The sequence below is a fragment of the Acomys minous genome (assembly GCF_964271855.1).
Source record: "Acomys minous genome assembly, chromosome: 5".
Classification (NCBI taxonomy): Eukaryota; Metazoa; Chordata; class Mammalia; order Rodentia; family Muridae; genus Acomys; species Acomys minous.
The window spans coordinates 24,209,116-24,234,608 of NC_140494.1; the positions used below are offsets into that span (position 1 = coordinate 24,209,116).

Below are 25,493 nucleotides of genomic sequence, written 5' to 3' on the forward strand. Positions count from 1 at the left end.
AGAGAGGAATGTCACCAAAAGGACCAGGGTCACTGACCCCAACGGGCTTTGGTTTCCATTCTCAGAACAAAGTCAGAGCCATGAGTATCATGCTTTTCCAACCAGGCAGCTTTTGGAAGAAAACAACTTGGACGACTTTCAGGTGTTATTTCTACTAACTTTACAGTCTCTCCAACTTAGCTTTGAACAATTCTGTATAGACCTGAACGGGGAAGATTTGACATCTATACAAATAAATCTCTTCACTGTCTAACTGGATTCAAAGATCTCATAACTTTATGATAAAGTGTTGAACTGCTTTCTGCACTTCAGGGTTTACTGAGTTTGTTATTACACTTATTATGTGTGTGTCCATGTGTGAGTGTGTTGCACCACAGTATGCATGTGGACACCAGAAGACAACTTGTGGGAATTGGTTGTCCCACAATGTGGGTCCTGAGACTGAACTCCAGGTGTCAGGCTTGGGTTTATTGAGTTTGTTATTACACTTATTATGTGCGTGTCCATGTGTGAGTGTGTTGCACCACAGTATGCATGTGGACACCGGAAGACAACTTGTGGGAATTGGTTGTCCCCCTCTACAATGTGGGTCCTGAGACTGAACTCCAGGTGTCAGGCTTGGGAGCAAACATCTTTACCTGCTGAGCTATATTGGCCATCCCAAGCAATGGTTTTATGTTCACAGTATTAATAACACCTGTATCAGAAAAAAGAAAATAAGTTGAAATTAAGTTAGGCAAAGTATATCAAGCGCCATGAACCACTGACATACTTGAGTGTTTGCAGAGTCCCTTTAGAATTTATACAGTCTCCTTTGTAATCTGAATTCCTTGTTCAAAACAAAACAAAAATCCCGATGGACCAGAATTCAAGCCTGATGAGTTTGTTCTTATTTTGATATTGTTTTCAGGCTAGGAATGAAGCATGCTGGAAAGTAACTGTGACTCTGGGATTACATGTTATTGTATTTGTCTCCCAACATGCCATTCATCCCTCAGGTGAAGACCAGCTAGTGCTGGAGTTGGCCTAGGTACCTGGAACTATGGAAGTTGTCTGTTCCTCCAAGTTGCTCTCCTTCCTCAGTGGGAAAGGCCAGAGCATCCTGTGAGCTGTGAGACAGAATTCAAATCCCAGTTCGTTCAAAGTCCTTGGAACGTTTTTAGATCAATCAAATTTTTCTTGACGTTGTATGTAAGAAGAAATACTTCACTTACTATCAAACACAAGTCACCTTAGGGTCTTTGGTGATTGTCGGCGCCAGAGGTGGGTCTGTAGGTAGACAGTGGGAGATTAGATGAGTCTTTATGCTGTGACCAACTCAACTTGTCCCTGTGTTACAACCATCAGTAGAGCTGCAAGGCATGCTCAGTTGGAGCCATAGCTTTCTGTCTTCTGAGCCTCCTGCACCATGAAGTAGTTGTAATAATGCCATGACTTACAGAGACTCCTTGACAAATCCCCCCCCCCAGTTTCTTCAGAGAGAACCACATACATGCATGTGTGGGTGAATAATAAAAATCTATGTAATAAATACTATAAACTCTGAGCTGTAGCCTGTAGTCTTTAGGCCTAGTCTTAACCATCATGTATCCTTGGATTTTGGTGCTAGGATCTTTGATTCTCCTTTGTAGACACTCCTCTGTCCACACACATAACCTCAGTTCTAGGATGGCTGCTAGGAAATATACATGTAATAAAAATGATGCTAAGTTCTAAAGTTTCACACAGATAGATTATCTATAGCCTAATGGATGGTTCTACTTCTGAGGAGTGAGTACTCCTCATTTCTATTTCGATTCATACTAACATTCATAAAATATTTTAAGCACTCACAAGGAAACAGCCTTGTGCTGACCTCTAAAGTTATAGTAATGAATGAAGCTGAGGCCACATGAGTCCTTCCCTGCTTGGGTCTCAGATTGAAATCGGGGTATGCAGAGTAACCTTCTTGTGCTGGAATCCAAGGCTTGTCCTCCATCTCTCCCCAGCCGTAGTCATAGTCCCCACATTGCTTTAATCCACACTTGACCCTACTATTGCTCTATGTGTTTTAGCAACTTGGAAGTGTTTATAGTGTGCTCGCTGCAGTCTTGAATGTTGGAAACATTGAGTTCTCCTCCGTGGCAACTGAATACCAGATGGACAAGAGCTACATCTGCAACCACACAGCGCTGGAAAACTGTGAGTGGTGTTGTCTTCCATTCAAAACTGAACTCGCTCCTATCTTACGCTGGTTCACACGGGGATGATTTCAAACACTGGTCCTCATGTAGATCCCACAGGAATGCTCAGGTTCAATTGTATAAAAGTAAGTTGTAGCTGGGTGTGGAGGCACGTGCTTGCAATACCAGCACTCAGGAGGCAGAGGCAGGTAGAGCTCTGTAGGTTTGAGGCCAGCCTGGTCTACAAAGAGAGTGTGTGTGCTCAATTTTCTTAACCAATATATTTTATTAACAACTTAGTGACTGAGCATACGTCACTTATAACCCAACTAACCAAAACAATTGGAAATGAGGATTAATGGACACAATAACAAAACCATAAGGATATCAGTTCCGAGGAACCATTCTCCTGGTATAATCAGCAGAATTTTTTCTGCTGGAACCTAGAGTAACCAGAACCCAGAACCTCAGCAGGAGCCAGAGCCTCAAACCTTCCCTCAAGCAGTTCTCTCTAGGAGCATCTCGAAGTGCAGCGATGAACAGCCAAAACTATCCCAAGTCTCCAAAAAGCCCCGCCTCCAGTTCTGAGCTCATTTATATATCTCCTCCCAGAGTCTGTTCATGGGATCTTTTCAGCTGGCAACAATCAAGCTCCCACACGAGGTGGTCAGTCTTCTAGTGGATTAACCTCACCTGTTCTCTCACAAAACCATTCCAATCCCGCACTTGGGATCCTAAAAAACAGGTTTATCTCTCCTTCAAGAGTCCAGAACAGCCAAGGCTACACAGGGAAACCATGTCTTGAAAAAGAAGTAAGTTGTAAAAATCATCCATGAAGCTGGTATCGTGGTGCATGCCTTTACTCCCAGCTCTTAGGAGGCAGAGGTAGGTGGATCTCTGAGTTTAAGGCCAGTGTGGTATACAGGACAGGCAGGACTACACAGAGAAATCCTGTCTCAAAAAAACAAAAACAGACAAACAAGAAATCAGCTAATGAAAACAAATCTTTACTCAGGCAAACTGATTACTATGGACAATGTTCCCATTTTACTTATGTGATTGGTCCTGATCTGTCTCTAAGATACCTATTTTCTGTATCCTTTGTAGCTTTGGAAGCATTTTTGTAATAGACCAGAGCAAATGTTTAAGGTTGGCATAATGATTACCATGTACCTAGAATCCTTGATACTACCTGCTCTGATTCTCCATGTATAGAATAATTAATTGGCACACAAGATACTGGATTATCAGCAGGGATGCCATAGCCATGTAACACCATTGATAAAATGGAACCTCCCACCCAGTCATACCGGAAATATAATGTGTAGCCAGCAGAATGAGACGCAATATTGTTAGGTTACGAGATTATCCTTTGCACTGATGAGACAGATGCCTGAGATAAATCACTTTAACAGGAGGAAAGATCTGGGCCTATGTGAAGTAAAATATCAGGGCAGGGAAGACTCGGGAGAACAAATGTGATCACCTCGTATGGCAAGAAAGCATAAAGAGATGAAGAGAACAGGATCCCAACATCCCCTCAAGGGTGCAACGCTATAAGCTAATTTCTTCCACTGGGCTCCACCTCCTAAAGGCTTCCAGGCCCTTCAGACGTACCACTGTCTGGTAACCAATCCTTGAACATTTGGGCCACTGGGAGACACATAGTGCTCAGAACATAATAGTTGTACATCAGAGTAGACTTAGAAACAATCAAACTAAAAAGTTAATTTGATCATTAACTATTTTTCTATAGCAGGAAAACTAAATAGTTCACTAAGGAGTGCTACCAATATGTATATAATTAAAATTATTCAAACCACTTCCCAGAACACTTGTAGAAAAACATAAATATATTAATTTGCATTGAAATCACTTATAACTTCATTTAAAAGGATTTTGTCCATATCAAGACCAACTATTTCTGTTTATTTCATTGTCACCATTATCATCCATGACACAGTCACCTCTTGCTTGAAGTGAATGATCTCCTCTCATTTCCTACACATCAGAGTTGATCTTCTCTTCCCTCATTCAGAAACCACTTGACAAGTGTATCTGTGAGCTCTCAGCCTCCTCCTTGTCCTCCATCAACAGCCCTGCCTTGTCTTCCTGTCCTCTTCTTTCTTCCCCTTCCCTTTCATTTTCCCTTCTCCTTTCCCATCTTTCTTTTTCTTCTTTCCTCCCACTTAAGTTTCTTGGCTAGCTTCCCTTCCCTCCAGATAAAGAGCATCAAGACTGAGACTTTGTTTCCAAAGCATCATCCATAAAGATACATCCTCATGTTAAGCGCCTTGCATGTAGCAGACAGGCAAAGAGTGAGTGTGAGATGAATGGACAGTATCTGCATGGGTACAAACATACAGCTCAGTGGAAGATGACGTTCAGCAATGTATCCAACTGAAATGACCACAATGACAGTACAGTTCAATTAGACACACCATTGTAGAGACAACCGACTGCTAACTGGGAGGCAGCTACGGGACTTGAATCCCTTGTAAACATCATATTACAAAACAGGTTCTTTTTTAATTTAAATTAATTTTTTAATGTATTCACTTTACATCCCAATTGTAGCCGCCTTCCTCATCTCTTGATCTCATCCTCCCCCCTCCCTCCCTCCCCACCCCCACCCCATGCCAAAATAAGTTCTTAAATTTTTATCACCCTTGTTTATTTACTTGTGCATTGTATGGTACATGTAAAGGTGAGAAGACAACTTGGTTCTCTCATCCCACCAGGTAGATCCCAAGGTCAAACCCAGGTCATCAGGCTTGGCATGAAACACCTTTACCCACTGAACCTTCTATCTGGTCCCTATAAAGAAGTCTAAATGCTAAAAAAAAAATCTTAATGCAAGAAGATTCATGGAAGAACCCAGTGAAACACACTTGCATAATCCTGAGGTGAAAAAGGACTTTATATTCAGAAGAGCAAAGACAAATGATCTTTAAAAGTAACTTTTAACTATAAAAATTAAAACTCTTTCATAGTAAATAAAGAACATTTTGATATAAGTGAGCATTTTGTGAAAATGGAAAGGAGAGAAAATATTTCCAACATATATATCAAAACACCACTCTAAGCATAAAGAGCTCTCAAAAGTTGATTAAGAACAGATGATGATGGATGGCAGTCTGTAAAATGAGAACCATTAGTCACAAAAATTTGAGGAGAAGTATTCATCTTTACAAGGAATAATTGAAACAAATAGAACAATGGTTCTCAATGTTACTACTGCTGAGACCCTTTAATACAGTTCCTCATGTTGTGGTGACCCCCCAACCATAGTTATTTTTATTGCTACTTCATAACTGTAATTATGCTACTATTATTAATTGTAACATAAATATGTGATGTGCAGAATATTTGATATGCAACCCCTGTGAAAAGGTGTTTTAACACCTCCATGGGGTTGAGACCCGAAGGTTGAGAATCACTGAAATAGAATAAAAACCTTTCCTATCAAACTGGCCTGGCACCCATGAAATTATATTTATCTTCTTGGATTTTCATTGGCCAATGAGAATGGAATTGGCAAATACTTAGAGGGGAATTAAACAGCTCTGTGAAAAGCGTAGATGTGTTTACATAGTTTGGAACAGTTGTGACATTTCTGTGATCTTCTATGCTCAAGAGAGTTATGTTAGCATTGCTTTACAATTATGTACATAGGGCAACAATTTTAATATTCGATGGTTTTTAAAATTACTAACATATTGATATAGATACTAGAATATTGCTCTGCAAATTAAGGTATTTATAGACAATACTGAAAATGGGAAATGTTTAAGATATTATATTAGGGTACAACATTTGAGCAGAATAATGACAATAGCCATACCAGTAAGGAAAGAGGTGAATTGTATTAAGTTGGAAGGCAAAATTTCTGTAAGGAACATATATGGCTTCTTCCACCTGAAGAAATGGGTTAAGACAGAGTTCAGTGATCTTGGTCACCAACCAAAACTAATTGTCAAAAGTCTAGGTTCAAAATGTTGGGAAATTTTTAAGTAAAGGAACTGGTTTGAAGATTTAACCTTTCTATGTGCTGTAGGCTTAGCTAAAGATGCCTTTTGTAGGTGAGGAGATGGCCCAGTGGTAGACCACTGGCTAAGCATACCCAAAGCCCTGGGCTCGGTCCTCGGCACAAAAAGATGCTTGTTATATTTTTTAAAAAATAAATTTTCCTTACTAAGTTCCAGCATCATTAACTATAAATTCCTATGATATTTGTACATCATTAAGTGTTAAATATTTTCTTTAGTATCAACTTTTGACAAATTTTAGCACTTGGAATATGGAAACCGAAAGAAAGCTTACCAAGAAGTACAGGAAAGCCAAGTCCCTGCTCTGTCACATGGGTGTTGCAAAACATCATTCACATACTCTTGTTGAGGACCCCTCCAAACCCTAAGTTGTTTTCTAATTCATTTTTACTTTCTAGAACTAATCACATAATAATCATATCAAAATTATACCAAACCTATCCATTGTGCTTTAAAAGTATTTAGCATAAGTTGGTGAATTTGGTGTTCATATACGCAACTGCCTGCCTGGGCTCCCGTTCCCTTCTTCCAGACAGTTTGGCTTGTGCTGTTGTGTTGTAGCCTAAAGAAGCCACAGTTTTGGCCATTGATGGCAAGAAAAGAACACTCAGGAAGAGGCAGGGAGACTAATGTTGAACGGTAGCTTCTTTGGACACCACAAAATAGTCACATATGTATGGAATGCCAGGGGCTGCGGTTGAATGTAGACATTTCTGTCTTCTGAAAGTAGAGTCATTTTCACCATCCTCTAAGAATAACCTGTTGAATTTTGCAGCCGCGTCTTTGCTTTGCATTCAAGCAGATGAGCTTCAGGAAGCTCTTACATCGCACTGCGTGGTCACGAGAGGAGAAACCATTATACGGCCCAACACAGTAGAAAAGGCTACCGATGTCCGAGATGCCATGGCTAAAACTTTATACGGACGTCTCTTTAGCTGGATAGTGAACTGTACTAACAATCTGCTGAAGCATGACATATCACCAAGGTAAATGTGTTATACAACCATTCTCTGCAAACGTTAGGCAGCGTGTCTCTTGTGGATTTGTACGAGTCCCTTTGAGTATGTTTCTGATTTGGTTTAATATAATTACCAAAGTTGCGTTCCTACAGATATGCTTCGTCTCCTTGTAGCACCCGTCACATTACCAGTCCACGTAGCTATGAGACATCTTGATTGCTTTAATGAGAACTGTAGCAACGCTAGTAATCGCGGTAGAAAGTGATTTTAAGTGTGGCGCTGTATTATTAGTTCAGATGTTCTTTTAATTAGACTATGTACCATGAAGTGTGTGCCATTTTACACTTGTGTAAAGTGTCAGTCCAGCAGTTCTTTGTTTTTGTTTCATGGGCCTGAATTAAACCGGGACTATACAGCAAATCCACTTTTCATCATTTAATTCTCACTGCACCCTGCAGTAACAGGTGCTGCGACTTCTAAGGAAACTTGATTCTGAAATGCACAAGGAACGTGCTAGGTCATAGTCATTGTAGCATGCGTCTGAGCACCAACACCCGACCTTGTATCTGTGGTCCTCCTGGAATCTCGTTTTAGGAAGGACAGGAATCATAGCCACCAAAGTTCATTCTACCTGAAGTGTTTTCTGCCATAGGTCATAGGCATTTTAGAAATGATTCATGTGGAAAAGCAAGATGGATGCGCACATTAAGATGACCTTGTCTTCATTTGCACCTGTTTACTAAGTACAAAAACAAAAACAAAAAAAACCTTACACACACTTCACGTGTACAATTCTTTATTATTTTCCACTAAGTCAATCCTATATCATATATTACAGCTAGGCTATCTGGATTACTCACTGTTGCCCCATGCTTAACTCACTGAATGCCACAATGTCCCTAAACTTCACCCAGAGCCTTACTAAGCTGAGTCTCAGATCACAACGCTGTTTGCCCACAATGACTTAATAGCAAAAATGGCTTTTTTTTTTTCACTAGTGGCCATCTCCATGACACTAAGCATTTTGTAAAAATGGAGAAAGCCAGCAATGTTTTGACCTTTGTATATTCCACATAATATAGACAAGATGATTAGAGCTGTTGGCCTCACTTTGTCAGCTCTCATCTGCGGCCTTAGCACTAGATGGTACCCAGAAAGGGTGATGTGCTAAGAACCCCATTGCTACATGTCTTCTGAATAAGAATTGCCCTTATGTTATCCAAACTAGCCAAGACTTAGATTTTTATTGCAATTAGTTTTAAAAGCTGAACCAAGACCTGCTGTGATAGTTTAACTTATTTCTGTCAAGGCAGACACTAAGATTTGTTGGTTGTTGTTGGTGGTGGTGGTGGTGGTGGTGGTGGTGGTGGTGGTGGTTGTCTGGTTGTGCACTCCAGGCTGACATTGAACATTCTCTTCCCTCAGCCTCTCACATGTTGGAATTATAGATGTGTAACATCACACTCAGTGGGATTGAAGTTTTGGAAATCTTACACCTTCACTCTAAGCCCAGAATCAGTCACTTTCCCCAAATGTGGGAGCACCTGCAGGCTCCAGATGCCATTCCCACATCTTCAGCACCCAGCACTGACCATGAGCTACACTAACTAAAGGGTGGCCACAAAGGGAAGCTTTTGTAGTTTCTTTTTAAAGTACACATAAAAATATACTTTAGTTTATCATTTACTGAGAGAAGCAAAAATTTTAGTCAGCTGAATGACTGTCCTTGTGGTATGGTGGAGCATCTTTTGGCTTTATGCCCCAGGGGTGGTATAGCTGGGTCTTGAGGTAGCACTGTTCCAATTTTTCTGATAAAGGGCCAAATTGATTTCCAAAGAGGTTGTACAAGTTTTCACTCCCACCAGCAGTGGAGGAGTGTTCCCCTTTCTCCACATCCTTGCCAACATGTGCTGTCACTTGAGTTTTTTATCTTCACCATTCTGATGGGTGTAAGATGGAATCTCAGAGTTGTTTTGATTTGCATCTCCCTGATGACTAAGGACATTGAGCATTTCTTTAAGTGCTTCTCAGTCATTCAATATCCCTCTGTTGAGAATTCTCTGCTTAGCTCTGAGCCCCCATTTTTAATTGGATATTTGCTTTGTCGGTGTTTAATTTTTTGAGTTCATTATATACTTTGGATATTAGCCCTTTGTCAGTTATAAGGTTAGTGAAGATCTTATCCTAGTCTGTAGGCTGTCATTGTGTTGACAGTGTCCTTTGCCTTACAGAAGCTTTTCAGTTTCATGAGGTCCCATGTATTGATTGTTGATCTTAGAGCCTGAGCTATTTATGTCTGTTCAGGAAGTTGTCTGTTCAGAAGTTTGAGCTCTTCCATACTTTTTCTTCTAACAGATTTAGTGTGTCTGGTTTTATGTTGAGGTCTTTAATCCACTTGGACTTTAGTTTTGTGCTGGGTGATAAATAAGCTTTATTTGTAATAACCAGAATGTGGAAGCAACCTAGATGTCCCTCAACTGGAGAATGGATAAAGAGACTGTGGTACGTTTACACAATGGAATACTACTCAGCTGTTAAAAAAAAAGAAATCTTGAAATTTTCAGTCAAATGGATGGAACTAGAAAAGACCATCCTGAGTAAGGTAACTCAGACCCAGAAAGACATGCATTGTATAAACTCACTTATAGATGGATATTAGCCATATAATACAGGATAAGCACACTACAATGCACAGACCTAAAGATGCTAAATGAAAAGGAGGACCCTAGGCAGGATGCCTAATTCCCATTCAGAAAGACAAATAGAATAGACACCAGAAGAGGTTGAAGAGAAGGATCAGGAAGGGAGCCTACCATAGATGTCCTCTGAAAGACTCCACCCAGCAGAGGATTGAAGCAGATGCTGAGACTCACAGCCAAACTTCAGGGTGGAGCACAGGGAGTCTTATGGAAGAGTTGGAGGACCTGGAGGGGACAATGAACCCAACAAATCTAGGACCATTGCTTCAGAGACTGATGCACCAACCCGGGACCATGTATGGTGAGGACCTAGACCCCCCTGCTCAGATGTAGTCATAGGCAGGACAGTCTCCTTGTGGGTCCCATAATATGGGGAGTAGGGGCTGCCTCTGACATAGACTCTGGTGCCCACTCATTGACCACTTCCCCCTGGCAGGGTGGCCATACCAGGCCATAGAGGAATAGGATGCAGTCAGTCCAGATGAGACTTGATAGGCTGGGGTCAGGTGATAGGGGAGGAGGGCTCCTCCTTTCTGAGGACTGGGGGAAGTTGGGAAGGGAGAAAAGGGAGGGAGAGTGGGGGAGAATTTTCCATCAGTTACCTAATTTTCAGGAAACAGAATTAGCAATAGCAATATGGGGTCATGGAAAGCATGTGCTTTTGAGATAATTCATGGGTAAATTAATATTTAGTTGTAATTTGAAGCTTGTTTGTTTGATTTCCCCCTTGTGTTAGTTTTTATTTTTCATTTCTATGTTTGTTTTGAGGCAGGACCTCACTACGCATCCCAGACTTGAACCATCAAGTCTCCTGCCTCAGCCTCCTAAGTGCTGAGAACGCAGGTGTGCGCCACCACAGCTGGCTTAAAGTTTTTATCTGTAAGGTGAATCTAGTAAAAAAACAAGGAATTTCCGAAATTTGTGGACAAATGGATTGATTGAGCTAGAAATGATCATAATGAGTGAGCTAACACAGAAGCACAGAGACTCAAATAGTATATACTCACTTATAACTGGACACTAGGCCAAGAGGCATGTCTCATGAAAGTCTTCACTTACAAGGAAAGTTGGATAGAGGTGAGGACATCCTAAGGTGAGAGAAATATAGGAGATAGGGAAATAGATGGATCTAGAGGGTCCCAGAAATCTACAAGAACACTATGATGGGCAGATCTGAGCTCAGGGGTTCTGCTCAATCTATGGCACCAACCAAGGACAATATGTGCAGTCATCATCAAACCCCTATCCAGACCTAGCCAAGGGACAGGACATTCTCCACAGTTAAGTGGAGACTGGAGACTGACTTTCACATGAACTCTGGTGCCCAATATTTGGCCATTGATGGGGAGGCCCAATGGAACTCGGAGGAAGGATAGCAGACTACCACGAAGAAACTTGATACCCTAGCATCATATTCAAGGGGAGGAGGTCCCCCTCAGTCACAGTCATAGGGAAGGGGAATGGGGTGAAAGCAGGAGGGAGGGAGGAATGGGAGGATGCATGGGATGGGATAGCAATTGAGATGTAATATGGATGATTTTATTTTCCAATAAAAAAAATTTAATTAAAGAAAAAAAAAAGAAACTACCACTGGGGGGGGATGAATCCCTATATATTCGTATTTTTCTCTACATCATCACGTGATCTATATTAAAATATGAATAAGAAAATAAATAAATAATAAATAGCAGTTCTCTGAGAATAATTAAGGCACTTGTAGAAAGGCATTATAAATTTTAAGAGACTGTTTGCCTCTCTGGTACGGTTTTGGTCGTCTGTATGTCTGCAATGCTCTGAGTGCCAGCCAGGTTGTTCTCTGATGCTTGACTCAAACAGATCTGTGACTTTGTACTTCCAGCCTGTGGTGGGAAGTTCCTGACTTCCGTTTAGGTATACAGGAGGATGGGAGTGAGCTCTAGAGTAAGGAAAGTACTGCTCTGTGCGCTTGTGAAAGCTAGTTTTAGCTCCGTCATCTTTGCTTCCTTTGGAGAGAGACTTGTTTAATTAACTCAGTCACCAATGGGAATCCCAAGCCCCCCTGCTCTACATCACCTGCTAAGGAAATGAGCGATAACTCACGAACACTTCTTTGACTCTTCCAGTGGGAATGAGGAGCTAAGCATCGGCATTCTTGATATATTCGGCTTTGAAAATTTCAAAAAAAATTCTTTTGAGCAGCTGTGCATCAACATTGCAAATGAGCAGATCCAGTACTATTTCAACCAGCACGTGTTTGCGTGGGAGCAGGTATGTCCTCTAAGGATGCATGTGTGTGTTAGTGCACAGTTACATAGAATACACAGTACATAGGCCAGCATATGTTTGCGTGGGAGCAGGTATGTCCTCTAAGGATGCATGTGTGTGTTAGTGCACAGTTACACAGAATACACAGTACATAGGCCACACATTTCATGCCTTAACATTCAAAGACAAGGAAAACCTTTACTTTTCTCTATGTCTGTAGTAAAAATGGAAACAGAAAATGCAGTGTGAGTTTAGTGTGACTAGACATGTGATGTTCTGTATCCTGCACTCAAAACCAGTACACTGAATTTTAAAACTTAACCACTTTGAGCCACTGCAAACAAAGGCATTTCCTTTGTGTCTGCCAGTATCCATATTTTTAAAAGAATGCATTGCTGAAATTCTGTTTGAAATTTCAATATTCATCTACAGTGCATTAAGCTTTCGAATCCTAGTATCCAGGCAACAGAATTCACGATAATGGGTTGGATGCAAATGCCATGAAGCAGTCATTTTGTCAGGTACAATGTGTAATTTACAGCTCAGCTCCAACAATGTTGTTGGATTTTTTTTTTTTTTTTGGAGAAAGCAGAGACTTGAATTGCATTTGGCACACTGTCATATTAAGGCTATGTAAATTATTTTTATTAAATTTAAAAGAGTCATACTTAATATCAATCCACATGCCATTTATCACATTCCAATTATGTTACTTTGTTTGCTGTTTACTGATTAGAACTGATGTTTTAATTTAAATTATGTAAATTAGAGGTGCATTAGTTTTATTTATTTAGAAGGTTCAGACTTCATTTCAAAACTGCAGTTTGAAAACTGTGGTCACAAGGAAATGTGTCAATCTCAGCGTTTCTTAGTCCAAGAAAAGGACACAAATTTAAGAGACTCTATTATCATTTGTTCAGTTCTCCCTCCCCTCCCCCATACCAGGTTCCAGTGTATATTCAGTGTCTTGCTCTTCCTAACCCTCTTCTGGCCGCTCCTCCACCTGTCGCCATGAGTATCCTCCCAATGCCCATATGCGTCATTAAATCACCTTAAAGTTAAGAGCAAATAGAAACCTTAAAGCCCTTCTTTATTCTGCTTGTGTCTATGGTCAAGACCGTCACTCTACAGTACTCGCAACCAGCCTCCAAACCTCTAAGACCAACACAGACCTCCAAGAAAGCATGTTAGCATGCCTTTCATTGCACTGACTTCTTCCCCCGCCTCAGTATATTTAACATACAGCATCACGTCCCCTTCCCTACTACACTGAAACAGCCCAAGCCTTACTATTGGTATGGCCTTTTACACCAGGTCTTAAACTCCTGTGTCCAAGATCAAGATCATCTCATGATTATTTAAGTGCTTTCACAGGTTGACATATAACAAGATTTTTAATGTATTAATTAAACTAATATCATTTTTCTCTAATGCCTCAATGCAGAACCCATTCAAAACAGAGACTGAAATAAGTGAACGTGTTTGTCTATGGACTTTACTGTAAGAGAGGGATATGTCCTCACGCGTCACCCATCTGATACGTTAGTGCCTGTACTGTCACATCGCTGTCATTGTTCTCCTGTAGAGCTAGTCTGTGCTTTTATTGCAGCTCACCTGAGACACATATGCAGATGTGTCAGCAGTTACTGATATTTACATCTTATAGAATGTTGATGTTTATAGAGCACTTTGGTAAACTTTCATTACACCCATGATCCTAATGTTTTTCTTTCGTTTTGGGGCTTGCTAAAGAAAATGATCCTATAGCTATTTTTAAATATCTTTGAGAGGTTTAAAAGAAATGCCTTCAAATTACTACCACCACCACCACCACCACAAATTCCTTAGACAGTACCATCACACGTAACGCACTTGTCTTACTTAAACAAACAAACAAACAAACAAAAAAAGCTACAGATTGTTCTATGACTGAACTCTAAACAATGGTTTACTCTGAAGGCCTTTTTTCAGTTAGCTCAGTTTTAATTTTGTTGCAGTGTTCCATGGATACTATAGGAAAGTTGGTTACACAGGTATTTTGAGCATCATCCCCTGGTTTTACTCCTACTACTCTGTTTTAGGAGCAAAGCATCCTTTTGCTATAAAACAGAATAAATAGACTACAGTGTACTAGTTACATTTTCATCACTTTCACCAAAATATCTATGAGAGCAACTTAAAAGGGAAAACTTATTTCATTTAAGACTGTTGAGGGCTCCATCCCTGCTTGCTGTCCTGTGTGTTTGAGCAGCACTTCAGGGCAGCTGGAGTTCAGCAGAGGAGCATCATACCTTGTGGCTGACAGAAAACAAAAAAGGGGACTACAGGCTTGTTGTAGCCTTCAGAGGAATGTTCCTGAGTGAATCTTTTAAAAATGTATTGATGGCCTTGGTGTGATTAGCACCAAGCTCTAAACACCTGAGCTAACTGGCCCGCTGAAAGCCTGGTGTGGTGGTGCACCTGTAATCCCAGCCCTTGGGAGGCAGAGGCAGGCGGATCTCTGTGAGTTCAAGGGCAGCCTGGTCTACAAATCAAATCTGGGACAGCCAAGGCTACACAGAGAAACCTAGTCTCAAAAATAAAAAAAAAATGTATTGCTGAAATCTTTCTAATGAACTGCAACTGAAAGTGCATGGTCTTCTCAATTTTATTAGTTGTACAGATGTAACACTCGTGCTTGCCTTCCCTGTTATTTGTGTAATAGACAAGCTGTTGATCTTCATATTTTCCAAAAGGCTCTTGGTTCATAGAGCCTAGGGCAGCAAAGGGCAGTGAGAATGCACTGTCCTACAAGAGCCCTCAGTCTGAAGTTCCACAGGAAATAGATAGCCAAGGAGTTGGTTTTGTTTGAGGTGTGTGCAAGTGTGTGTGTGTGTGTGTGTGTGTGTGTGTGTGTGTGTGGTGTTTATGTGTTCTGATTTTCTTTCCTGTGAGAGGGACCCCAACAGGAATCAAGGTGTGTCAGTAAGTTTGAGTTGTGTGTAGACACATGTGCCATGTTAGAAATGTGAGTCCATCACCAAAGGTTCTTCATGCTGTAGTGGGGTGTGTTCTCTCATCTACATACATAATGGTGTGCACTCACTGTGGTATAGAACATGGCACCCAGTGAACGAAGCCTCCCTACTCGTTTACAGTTCAAACTGAGGGAAAACACATCAACTATAGTTTGAATTGGAAAAAAACATCACTGTTTCTAAGAACCACAGGCCACTCAGTAAAGATGTGTGGTGCTAGCAAGGCATTGTTTTAGAATCCTGAAAACCTACTCTGTGTCTGTATTTAACTCTTAATACTTTCAATAAGCTTTCTCCGTGCATTAAAGTAACATATCTGACTAGCCATTAACTGGTCTAAAGTTGGCTTTCAAGGTGATGTGTTCATATTTGCTTCTACACAGATATATATATATATTAAAATATATATAATTTAATAAGCCTCTGTGAGTGAGAGCTGAAAGTCAAGATGTTTCATAAGCAGGAAACTAAAACACATATCAAAGCAACAAATGAAAATTTACTGCTATGGCTGCTCCTGTGGAAAGAGATCTAGATAACTTTGTCCCCAGCTGGTCACAGCCTGGAGTGTTGCACATTTCTAACGTAGGCTTCCGCAGATAATTGTAGCACTTACGAAGAATAAAAATGCACTCAATGCAATGCCTACATTTCAGACTTTTTAATAGTATCAAGTAAAAGAAGTCAGTAGTTGTCTGCTGTAAAAAAAAAAAACAAAACTGTGTAGGTGATTAAAAACAAGCCTTTTATAAATGACCCCAGGTTGTTTTACGGAAGAGTGATTTTTCTTTCTTTCTTTCTTTCTTTCTTTCTTTCTTTTTTTTTTTTTTTTTTTTTTTTTTTTTTTTTTTGTAATGTCCTAATATCTTCCCTGTTAAAACTGTGTGTATACTGGTGATAATTTCTCTCTTTTTTGTGTATGTGTTCCAATTAATAAAAAGTATTTTACAGGCTTTCTTGTTTGGTTGGTCTTATTTAGGGTTTGTTTTGTTTGAGATAGGCTTTCTCTGTGTAACCTTGGCTGTCCTGGATCTTTGTAGACCAAGATAGTCTCAAACTCAGAGATCTGCCTATCTGTCTCTACCACCTGAGCACTGGCATTAAAGGCATGCACCACCATGCCTGCTGGGCACTTTATTCAGTTATTAAGACAGTCAAATACATTTAGAAGCCTTTGATAAACAAATCTTTGTTTATCACTAAACTCCGGCAAGGTTTAGTAGTTATTTGATAGCACATCCAAATAGACCTTCAACTTCTTACCAAGTGAATGCAGAAGCTTGGATCCAAATCATTCTCTGAAGCCCCGTGGGCAGCTCCTGATGGGCGTCTGTTGTTCCCTCCCGCTCCCAGGATCAGGGTGTGCAGGAGCAAGGGGCGGGGGACAGATTCTTCATCTCAGAATCCCTGTCACTTACAAAGTCTGCTTTTCCTTCCTGGATGAAGCTGAGCCAACACTCTCACTGTGATATGGGGATTTTTAGTACTTATTTTGGCCATTTGATCTCGTTTTGTTTCTAATGTTTTTAAAAAAAATTTATATTAGTTTTTTTATGTGCCTTGGTATGTGGGTGTCAGATCCCTTGGAACTGGAGTTACAGACAGTTATGAGCTGCCATGTGGGTGCTGGGGATTACGCCCAGGTCCTTTGGAAGAGCAGACAGTGCTTTTAACCACTGAGCCATTTCATTAAAGATAATTACTATGAAGTGTACAGTTAGCATAGATCCATGTAATTGCTGTGATTTTGTTTGTTTTTAACTAACATACAAAGAAATGGGTTTTATCATGGCTTTTTCATGCAAACTTTGTTTTTATTAATGCTCAGCCCCAACTTCTCTTCCTCATTCCCTGTCCCTCCCCTGGGAACCTTACACTCCAAATAGCCCCCTGCCCACTTGCATGTCAAGTATATCTAGTCTGCTCTCCTGTCTTCTTTAAAACCACTTTTCCCTCTTAAGATTCCCTTTCTGGTTAGCCATATGTATGTATAAATATTAAACATTAGAACTCCTGTACGAGAGAAAACACCATTTGTCTCTGTCAAATTTCATGGCTTCATTTTTCTTTATGGCTACATAAAATTGTGTATGTACCACAATTCTGTCTATCATCCATTGATGGGCATCTAGGCCGGTTTTCTTCCCTTATTCTTGGGAATAGCACAAAAGTAGACAAGGTTGTACAAGCACCTCTGTAGTCCGATACAGAGTGGTATAGCTAGGTTATACAATGGCTCAACTTTTCCTTTTCTGAGAAACCTGCATACTGATTTCCAAGTTTGGCTGGGCAGTTTTCACTCCCACCAGGACTGACTGTGGGCTCCTCTTCCCCCAGATCCTCACCAGCACTGGTTGTCTTTCTTTTTCCAGACCGTAGCTATTTTCACCAGAAGCGAATGGAACCTTAAAGTATCTTTTAATTTGCATTTTAATGGCTATGGATACTATTTTTAAAAACTTTAAAAAAGTATTGATCGGCCGTTTGTATCTCTTATTTTAAAAACATTCTGGTTTGTTAGTCCATTTGCTGATTGGCCATTGGAGCTTTTGATGTTTACCTGTTTTCTATAATCTGCATATTAACATCTCGTCTGAATTAATGCTGGCAAAGCTCCTGATAGCCATCTAGTCATTCTCCTGAGGGCTCGCTGTGGAGAAGCCTCACCATTTCATGCCATCTCATTCATCAACTCTTGGGATTATTTCCTGAGCTATTGGAGTCCTTTTTCAGGCAACTTTGTCAAATCCTACACTTTTAAGTACTTTCCCTATGATTCTCTCTAATATTTTCAACACTCCAAGCTTTACATTAAAAGCTTTTGAACCACTTTGAATCGATTTTTGCACAGGATGAGAGAAATGGATCTAACTTCATTCTTCTGTAAGTGGACATCCATTCTTTGTCGGCTCCAGCTATTGAATAAGCCATGTCATTTCTAGTGTGTGATTTGAAACATTCTGAATTTTAAAAGGGTTTTTCAAGATTAGGAACCTTACACAGAAAGGGACTAACTTGAAATGCTGCAATACACTTTTTTTTTTCTGACTGACTAAACTTGTCTAGGGGACACCATTCCACAATGTCTCGTTCCAAACTTCAACAAAGTGAAGGTCAAATAAAAACACGGTTATTTTGTTAGCAGTTGTCCAGAATGCTTTCATATTAGATTCTTTGTCAAGGATAAGCTAATGAATGACCAGTGTCATCTGAAGTCCATGATGTGCAACAGACTCTCTGACTTGGCATCAGCATCAACATAAGAGTGAGCCTCGGTTGTTTGGAGGTTTACATGGGGCCTCTTTGTCCAACAACTCTGTACTTGAAGCTTCATTTGGTGGGAAGAGATGACAAGTTGTGTCTCTCCCATTATTTTGTGATTTATTTAAATCACCTTCATCAACACACACACACACACACACACACACACACACACAGGTTTCTCCTGTATTAGGTTTCCAAACTACCCCTCCAAAGGCCCTTATTTTTAGCTGTCTCTCCCCATATTCCCTCCCACTACACTCTCTCCCCACCCGATCCTCCCACTCCAACCACACATACATCCATAAATATCTATTCTATTTCCCGTTCCTAATAATATCTATCTGTTTTCTCTAGTCCCCTTTTCTTGTGTCTATAATCTGTGGTTCTATGGATTGTAGCTTGGTTATCATTCATTGACTTAACATTTAATATCCTCATATACATGAATACATATTCATTTTTCTGGGTCGGGGGGGTACCTCATTAAATATGATTTTTTTTCTGCTTCCATCCATTTGCCTGCAATTTTCACGATGTCGATTTTTAATAGCTGAGTAATATTCCATTGTGTAAATGTACCACATTTTCTTTATCTATTCTTCTGTTTGAGGGGCATCTGGATTGTTTCTAGTTTCTGGGTATTATGAATAGAGCAGCAATGAATGTGGTTGAACAGCTGTCTCTATGGTAGGGTGAAGCATCCTTTGGGTATGTGCTCAAGAGTTATATAGCTGGATATTGAGGCAGATCGATTCCCATCATGCTGAGGAGCCACCACACCAGTTTCCACAGTGGCTGTGTGAGCATGAACTCCTAGCAATGTATGAGTGTCCCCCTTTACCCCACATACTACCCAGCATGAGCTGTCATTTGTGGGAAACTCTTTTTTTTTTTTTTTAACAATTCTTATAGGCAGAAAGAATCCGGAAAACTCATTGTACTAATTTGCTGGGGCTGCTGTCATAAAATACTACAGACCTTAAAAAACTTTGTAGAACCAACAGAATTTAATTCTCTCATTGTTCCAGAGGCTGAGGCGCTGAGATGAAAGCGCTGATGTGGTTGGTTTCTCCCTAGGCATCTCTACAGAGTCACTACGCCCATCATACCCATCTGTCCTCTCAGGGGTCTCTTCTGTGTGTGGGAATCAAGATGTATAGTAGACTCCACCCGTAAAGACCTCATTTGCAAAGTGCTTCCTTCAAGTCCTTTCTCTAATACAATCACATCGGATGCTAGGGCCTGGACATAAGACTGGAGCTAGTGTGGACTGCGCATACATGTGATGTTTAACATGTCAGGGTCTTTCTAGATACAGAAGTAAATACTAGGAAGCTCCTGTTTTCATGGAATTTTTATTACACGAGGAACATGGAAAATAATAAGTACAAACACTATAAACCCTATAAAAATAATTTAAAGTATGGTAGGGTGCACAGAAAGTGACCAGTTGGGGAAAGGAATTAGCTAAGTTAGTCTGGGGGTTTAAGGGATGGTCTCTCAGAAGAGGGAAACCAAAATGCAAACAGGGGACCCTTCTCATGTTCCTAAGCTGTGCTGAAGAAGGTGTGCTCCAATTTGCACTTAGAAGCCATGCGGAAGTCTGTGCCTCTATCAGTATATGGGACTGTCCTCCTGTGCCACTGTGTGAATCTGGGGGCGCAGTGGGTTACCCTGGACCTGCCCTGGGGAGAAGACGATGATTAAAGCACTGAGTGTTTAAGCACTTTGGGCCTTAGCCTCTGGGATGTACCTCATATGTGCTCTCTTGCCTACTCACACTCAAAGTGCAATGAAAAACACAACTTGAGGAACCTTCAGAGCCTCCTGATTTCCTTTCCTTCTTAATATGTAGTTAATTGACATTCCACCTCCATCCTTTCTTTTTAAAAAAACAACCACTTTTTTTTATTTCTTTGAGAATGCCATACTGTGCGTTTTGTTCTTATTTCCCAGCCTTCATGCTTCCCCTTAATGCCTCCTCCCAATTTTGTCTCATGTGTGTTAGTGTGTGTGTGTGTGTTTGTGTGTGTGTGAGAGAGAGAGAGAGAGAGAGAGAGAGAGAGAGAGAGAGAGAGAGAGAGAGAGAGAGAGAGAGAGAGACAATGACCTTCAGTTTGGATTGCCTGTATACGTCTAAATATGAGTGTGTGGAGCTTAGTTGATCTGCCAGGAGCCACGCCCTCGAAGAAAACTGATTTGCCCTCTCTCAGAAGTAATCAGCTGTCCATAGCTCTTCAGTTAAGACTTGGGTCTTGTGAGCTCCTCCATGACAAAATGTTGCCTGGCTTGATCTCAGGCAAGTCTTGTGCAGACAAACACAGCTGCTCTGAGTTCTTGAGTGCAGTAGTCCTGTCATGTCCAGAAGGCACTGTCTCCCTCTCATCTTCCCTGACCTCTGGCTCTTACAGTCTTCCCTGCCCCTCATCCACAATGGTCCCTGAGCTTTAGGGAGCACTGCCCTGTTTTCTAAAGGGAATTTAGACAGTGAAAGCAGAGCAGAGGTGCATATTCTCACCACTTGAGCTGAGTGCAGCTCACAACTCTTTTCACCATCTTCTTTAAATGTGTTTCCAAGAGCTTACAAGGGATGATGAGCTTTATGTGCCCACATGTGCTTAAAAACAGTTAGTTGTTCATTTTGCTATAGTCTCCCATATAAGGTATAGTATGTGTTATTTTACTATAAGTGCTTTATAAGCCCTAATTTAAAAAATAGTATATTTGTTTCTCTATGGTTTATCTGAAATCCATAATAGCAAATGTCCTTGGAAGGAAACCACTGTCTTCCAGATTGCTCTTCTCTGCACTGTGTGACCTGCCGCAAAAGCATGCAGTGGGTTTTGACACCAACAATAGAAATGACAATTGCATCAGTTAAGAACTTAACCTCATGCATTTTCTATATAAAATGTATGAAATTCTTTTGAACTTTGCAGCTGCGATTTAAGCCATTATATGCTGTCAGCATTATGTTTCTAACAGTAAAGTAATTCTAGCTTTATAGACTTCCCCCAAGGTCATCTTCAAAAATAAATGCTACAAAACTTCAAGACTTCAAGAAACTTTTTTTTTCATTTTTAATGCTGGGTAAACTGTCTTTGAGGGGATTTTGCCTCTTTGGGACATAGATTGTATCTTTTTACAAACATACATGTTGGGCTGAGACTGTTCCGCCCACCACACCATGCTCCTTCACCCACTGTCCGTGGCTTATTTCGCACATCTTATTATACACTCACAAACAAATCATCACTATGTCATATAGTTTTATCTTATGAGCTGGTTTAGTAGATGAGAAGGGAAATGCTTAGAGAGTCAGGAAATTCCAAAGGATTATGCAGCTGAGCCCAGATGTGGACCTAGATGTCTTTGATCCTGAACCTATTGTCTGGTCCCATTGCCTACTGTTATCCACCCCCACTAGCAACGGCAGTATCTGAAATCACAACGGAGCGTTATATGCGTGTTCCTGGGAGGGACAACGGGGAAAGCAGAAGCCTAAGGTCTGCTCCAGTCATGGTCTGCGAACCCTGGGACACGGCCACGCCACTTTCCATTAACAACATAGTCCTCTGTAATTCTGAGAGACTGGCCATCTTCTTACTCATCTCCTGATTGTAACCGGTGCTGATTCTAATAGACTAGAAGTTCTGCAAAGGGAGAAACAAAATGATTCACCCTGTTCAAGGCAAAGCCGCAGATAGCAATTTATTATAATATATGTAAAATAGGAATCTGGGTAATTACTATCCACCTACACGTTATTGACAGTTTCAAGTGATTTTTTTTTCTGTCTGAATCATAACGTATTACAGAATGAATACCTAAATGAGGATGTGGATGCTAGGGTTATTGAATATGAGGACAACCGGCCCCTCTTAGACATGTTTCTGCAGAAGCCAATGGGCTTATTGTCCCTGCTTGATGAGGAAAGCAGGTTTCCCAAGGCCACCGACCAGACCCTCATAGGTGAGTTCTTTTTATTTTTAATTATTCACTTTACATCCCAGTCATAGCCCCCTCCCTCCTCTCCTCCAGATCCCACCCTCCCTCCCTCTTTCCCCTACCCCCGTCTCCCCTACTCCTCAGAGAAAGGGAGCGCTGCCTACCCATCTACCCCAGCACATCAAATCACATCAAGACTCAGTGCATCCTCTTCCCCTGTGGCCTGGCAAGGTAGCCCTACCAGGGGAAAGTGATCGAAAGCAGGCAACAGAGTCCATGTCAGAGCCACACCCTCACTCCAATTACTAGGGGACACGCATGAAGACCGAGCTGCCCATCAGCTACGTCTGTGTAGGGGGGCCTAGGTCCTATCCATGCATGATCCTCGGTTGGAGATTCAGTCTCCACAGGTCCCCTCCTGGGTCTTGGTTAGTTGGCTCTGTTGGTCTTCTTGTGGTCTTGTGGAGCTCCTGTCCCCTGTGAGCCTTTCTAATCCCACACACACACTCTTCCACAAGGCTCCCCAAGCTCCACCCAATGTTGTGGCTGTGGGTCTCTGCGTCTATACCCGTCAGCTACTGGAGCCACTCAGAGAACAGGTATTCAAGGTTCCTGTCTGCAAGCATAGCAGAGTGTCAGAGTGTTGTTAATAATGTCAGGGGTTGGCTATGTCCCATGGGGTAGGTCTCAGGTTGGGCCAGGCATTGTTTGGACATTTCTTCAATCTCTCCTTTATTTTGGTCCCTGCACATCTTGTAGGCACAGTAAGTTTTGGGTCGAAGTTTTTGTGGGTGTTTTGATGTTCCTCACCTTCCACTAAGAGTCACATCTAGTTAGAGAGAGTCCTCTTCAGTCTTCATGACGCCCCCCCTCCTACTAGGGGTCTCAGCCTGGCATGACTCTGTGGCTTCATGAAGACACTAGGAAACTTGCAATAATTTTCAATTGTTTTACATGATTTGGGAGAAAACAGCTGTCACGAAGCCTGCAATATCTGGTTTTCAAGAAAGTGCTTATCATAGGGTAAAATTCTTATTAATGGATTAAAAAAAGATTAGCGGTTGGATGTCTTCTTCCTTTATGGTAGAAATTCAAATATCAAATCTTGGATTATAAACCACCATGAAAATTATCAAACCTCAAGTTAGAAATTGGTGGGCAGAATAGAATGCTCTAAACAATAAAGTAGGCAGCTCTAGAATGTGATAAGAAATAGCAAGCAAAATGAGAAAAATCTGCTATGTGAAAAAAAACAATATTTTTACTTATTTGTGGGGGGAGAGGTGCTGTTGCTTACCTGTGCATTCATTGCACACGCTGAGGCCAGAGTCAGCCGCAGATGTCCTGTCCTACCACTGTCTATCTGATTTTTTTGAGGCAGAGTCTCTCACAGAACCTGATGCTCACTGTTTTAGCTACACTGGCTAACCAGCAAGCCTTCAGTTGCACCTGTCTTCACCTATGCACCCAGAGCTGGAGTTACAGGCAGGCACCCTGGAAGCTGTTTTTTATAGTTATATCTGACATTTTCTTTTTTATTAATTAAATGTTTTCTATTTTTTACATATACATTTATATTATTACACATATATACAATAAACTTCCTATAGAAGCTTTTACAGGAGATCTAGGAAGCAGATCTCAGGCCACTGAGACCTGCTCTAAACCATGATGCAGTGGTAAATGTTTGATTGTAAATTTTGGGTGGTCATTAATATTCCAAATTTGCATAAAGTCGCTATATTAAAATGTCTCTGTTCATCGTGCATTGTGTGGGAGAAAACTAACTTCTGACCATCAATTTTACTTGAGGATCTCCTGTCCGCATAATATTGGAGTTCAATTTTCTTCTACAGAAAAGTTTGAAGATAACTTGAAATCTCCATACTTCTGGAGACCCAAAAGAGTGGAGCTGAGTTTTGGCATTCATCACTATGCAGGAAAAGTAAGGACTCGTGGGAACTGTGACTGTCTCTCCATCGTTCTGTCAGTGGACTATAGGAAGAACTGACCCCACATTACTGGGGGATACTTGTAATGTGGTGGCCGTGTTGTGCTTCTATCTCATCCTAATTCTTCTGTCAGCCTATGTCTTCCTGATCATTTGTTCAGACAGATCTGACTAGCAGGCAGTGGTTAAATATATTTTACTCTTTTAAATAGTTCTGGGCCTTTTCCAGATCTGTCTCTTACTTTTTGTTCAAGAACAAGGGGCAGTTACTCCTCTCTTCCCCCTCCCCCCCCCCCCCGTCACCCTCTATTTCTCTCACTTTCTTTCTCAGTCTCTCTCCTTTTCTCTCCTCTCCCTCCCACTCTCTCTCTTCCTCTTCTTCTCCCCCCCACCTTCTCCTCAGCCCCATACTTTCAGCCAATGCCTCTCCCTGCTCTAAATAAGAGAGTAAGAGAAACAGTCCGATAGCAGAGCTGATCCAGGTGCGTGGAGCTAACTAATTGATGCTCTTGGATTTAGAGAAGCGTTCATACATTGGCTGAAGCAGTTTCATACTTGTCAAACCTCAAATATGTTCCCTTACACCCAGGTGACACCTCCTCTTCCATGGAGAATAATGGGCCATCCCCTCAGAACTGTGCCGTAATTGTAGAGGTACAAAGAAGATTGAAATGAAGAAAGCATGTATAATATGAGAAATCACTGGAAAATAAACTCATTGAGAGGTCCTATATTTTTGTCCATTAGGCCACTTCCATGGGCCAGCGAATGTCCCAGTGACCTTGAGGGGCTGGAGAGATGGCTCAGTGGTTAAGAGCTCTGGTTGATCTTCCAGAGGACCCTGGTTCAGTTCCCAGAAACCACATGGTAGCTCGCAACTGTCCATATCTTCAGGGGATCTAGTGTCTTCCTCTGAGTTTGCTAGGCACTGCATATACATGCTGCACAGACATGCCTGCAGTCAAAACGCCCATACACATAAAATAAATAAGCTACTTTTAATTATTAAAAGTGCCAGAAATGGGGATGGAGAAATGGTTCAGAGGTTAAGAGCACTGTCTGTTCTTCCAAAGGTCCTAGGTTCAATTCCCAGCAACCACATGGTGGCTCATAACCATCTCTAATGAGATCTGGTGCCCTCTTGTGGAGTGCAGGCACATATGTGGGCAGAATACTGTATAAATAATAAATAAATAAATG

General features: G+C 41.1%; 1 protein-coding gene across 1 annotated transcript in view; it reads left to right on the forward strand.

The window, feature by feature from the left end:
* Window positions 1-25,493, forward strand: part of MYO3A (myosin IIIA) — a gene marked incomplete at both ends in the record, with an annotated part of 161,408 nt that overhangs the window by 94,663 nt on the left and 41,252 nt on the right. The window contains 5 exons of the mRNA XM_084781810.1: window positions 2,055-2,181; window positions 6,987-7,197; window positions 11,972-12,116; window positions 22,213-22,366; window positions 24,199-24,287. Of these exons, the coding sequence (XP_084637936.1) occupies window positions 2,055-2,181; window positions 6,987-7,197; window positions 11,972-12,116; window positions 22,213-22,366; window positions 24,199-24,287 (726 nt within the window). The remainder of the gene's footprint in view (window positions 1-2,054; window positions 2,182-6,986; window positions 7,198-11,971; window positions 12,117-22,212; window positions 22,367-24,198; window positions 24,288-25,493) is intronic.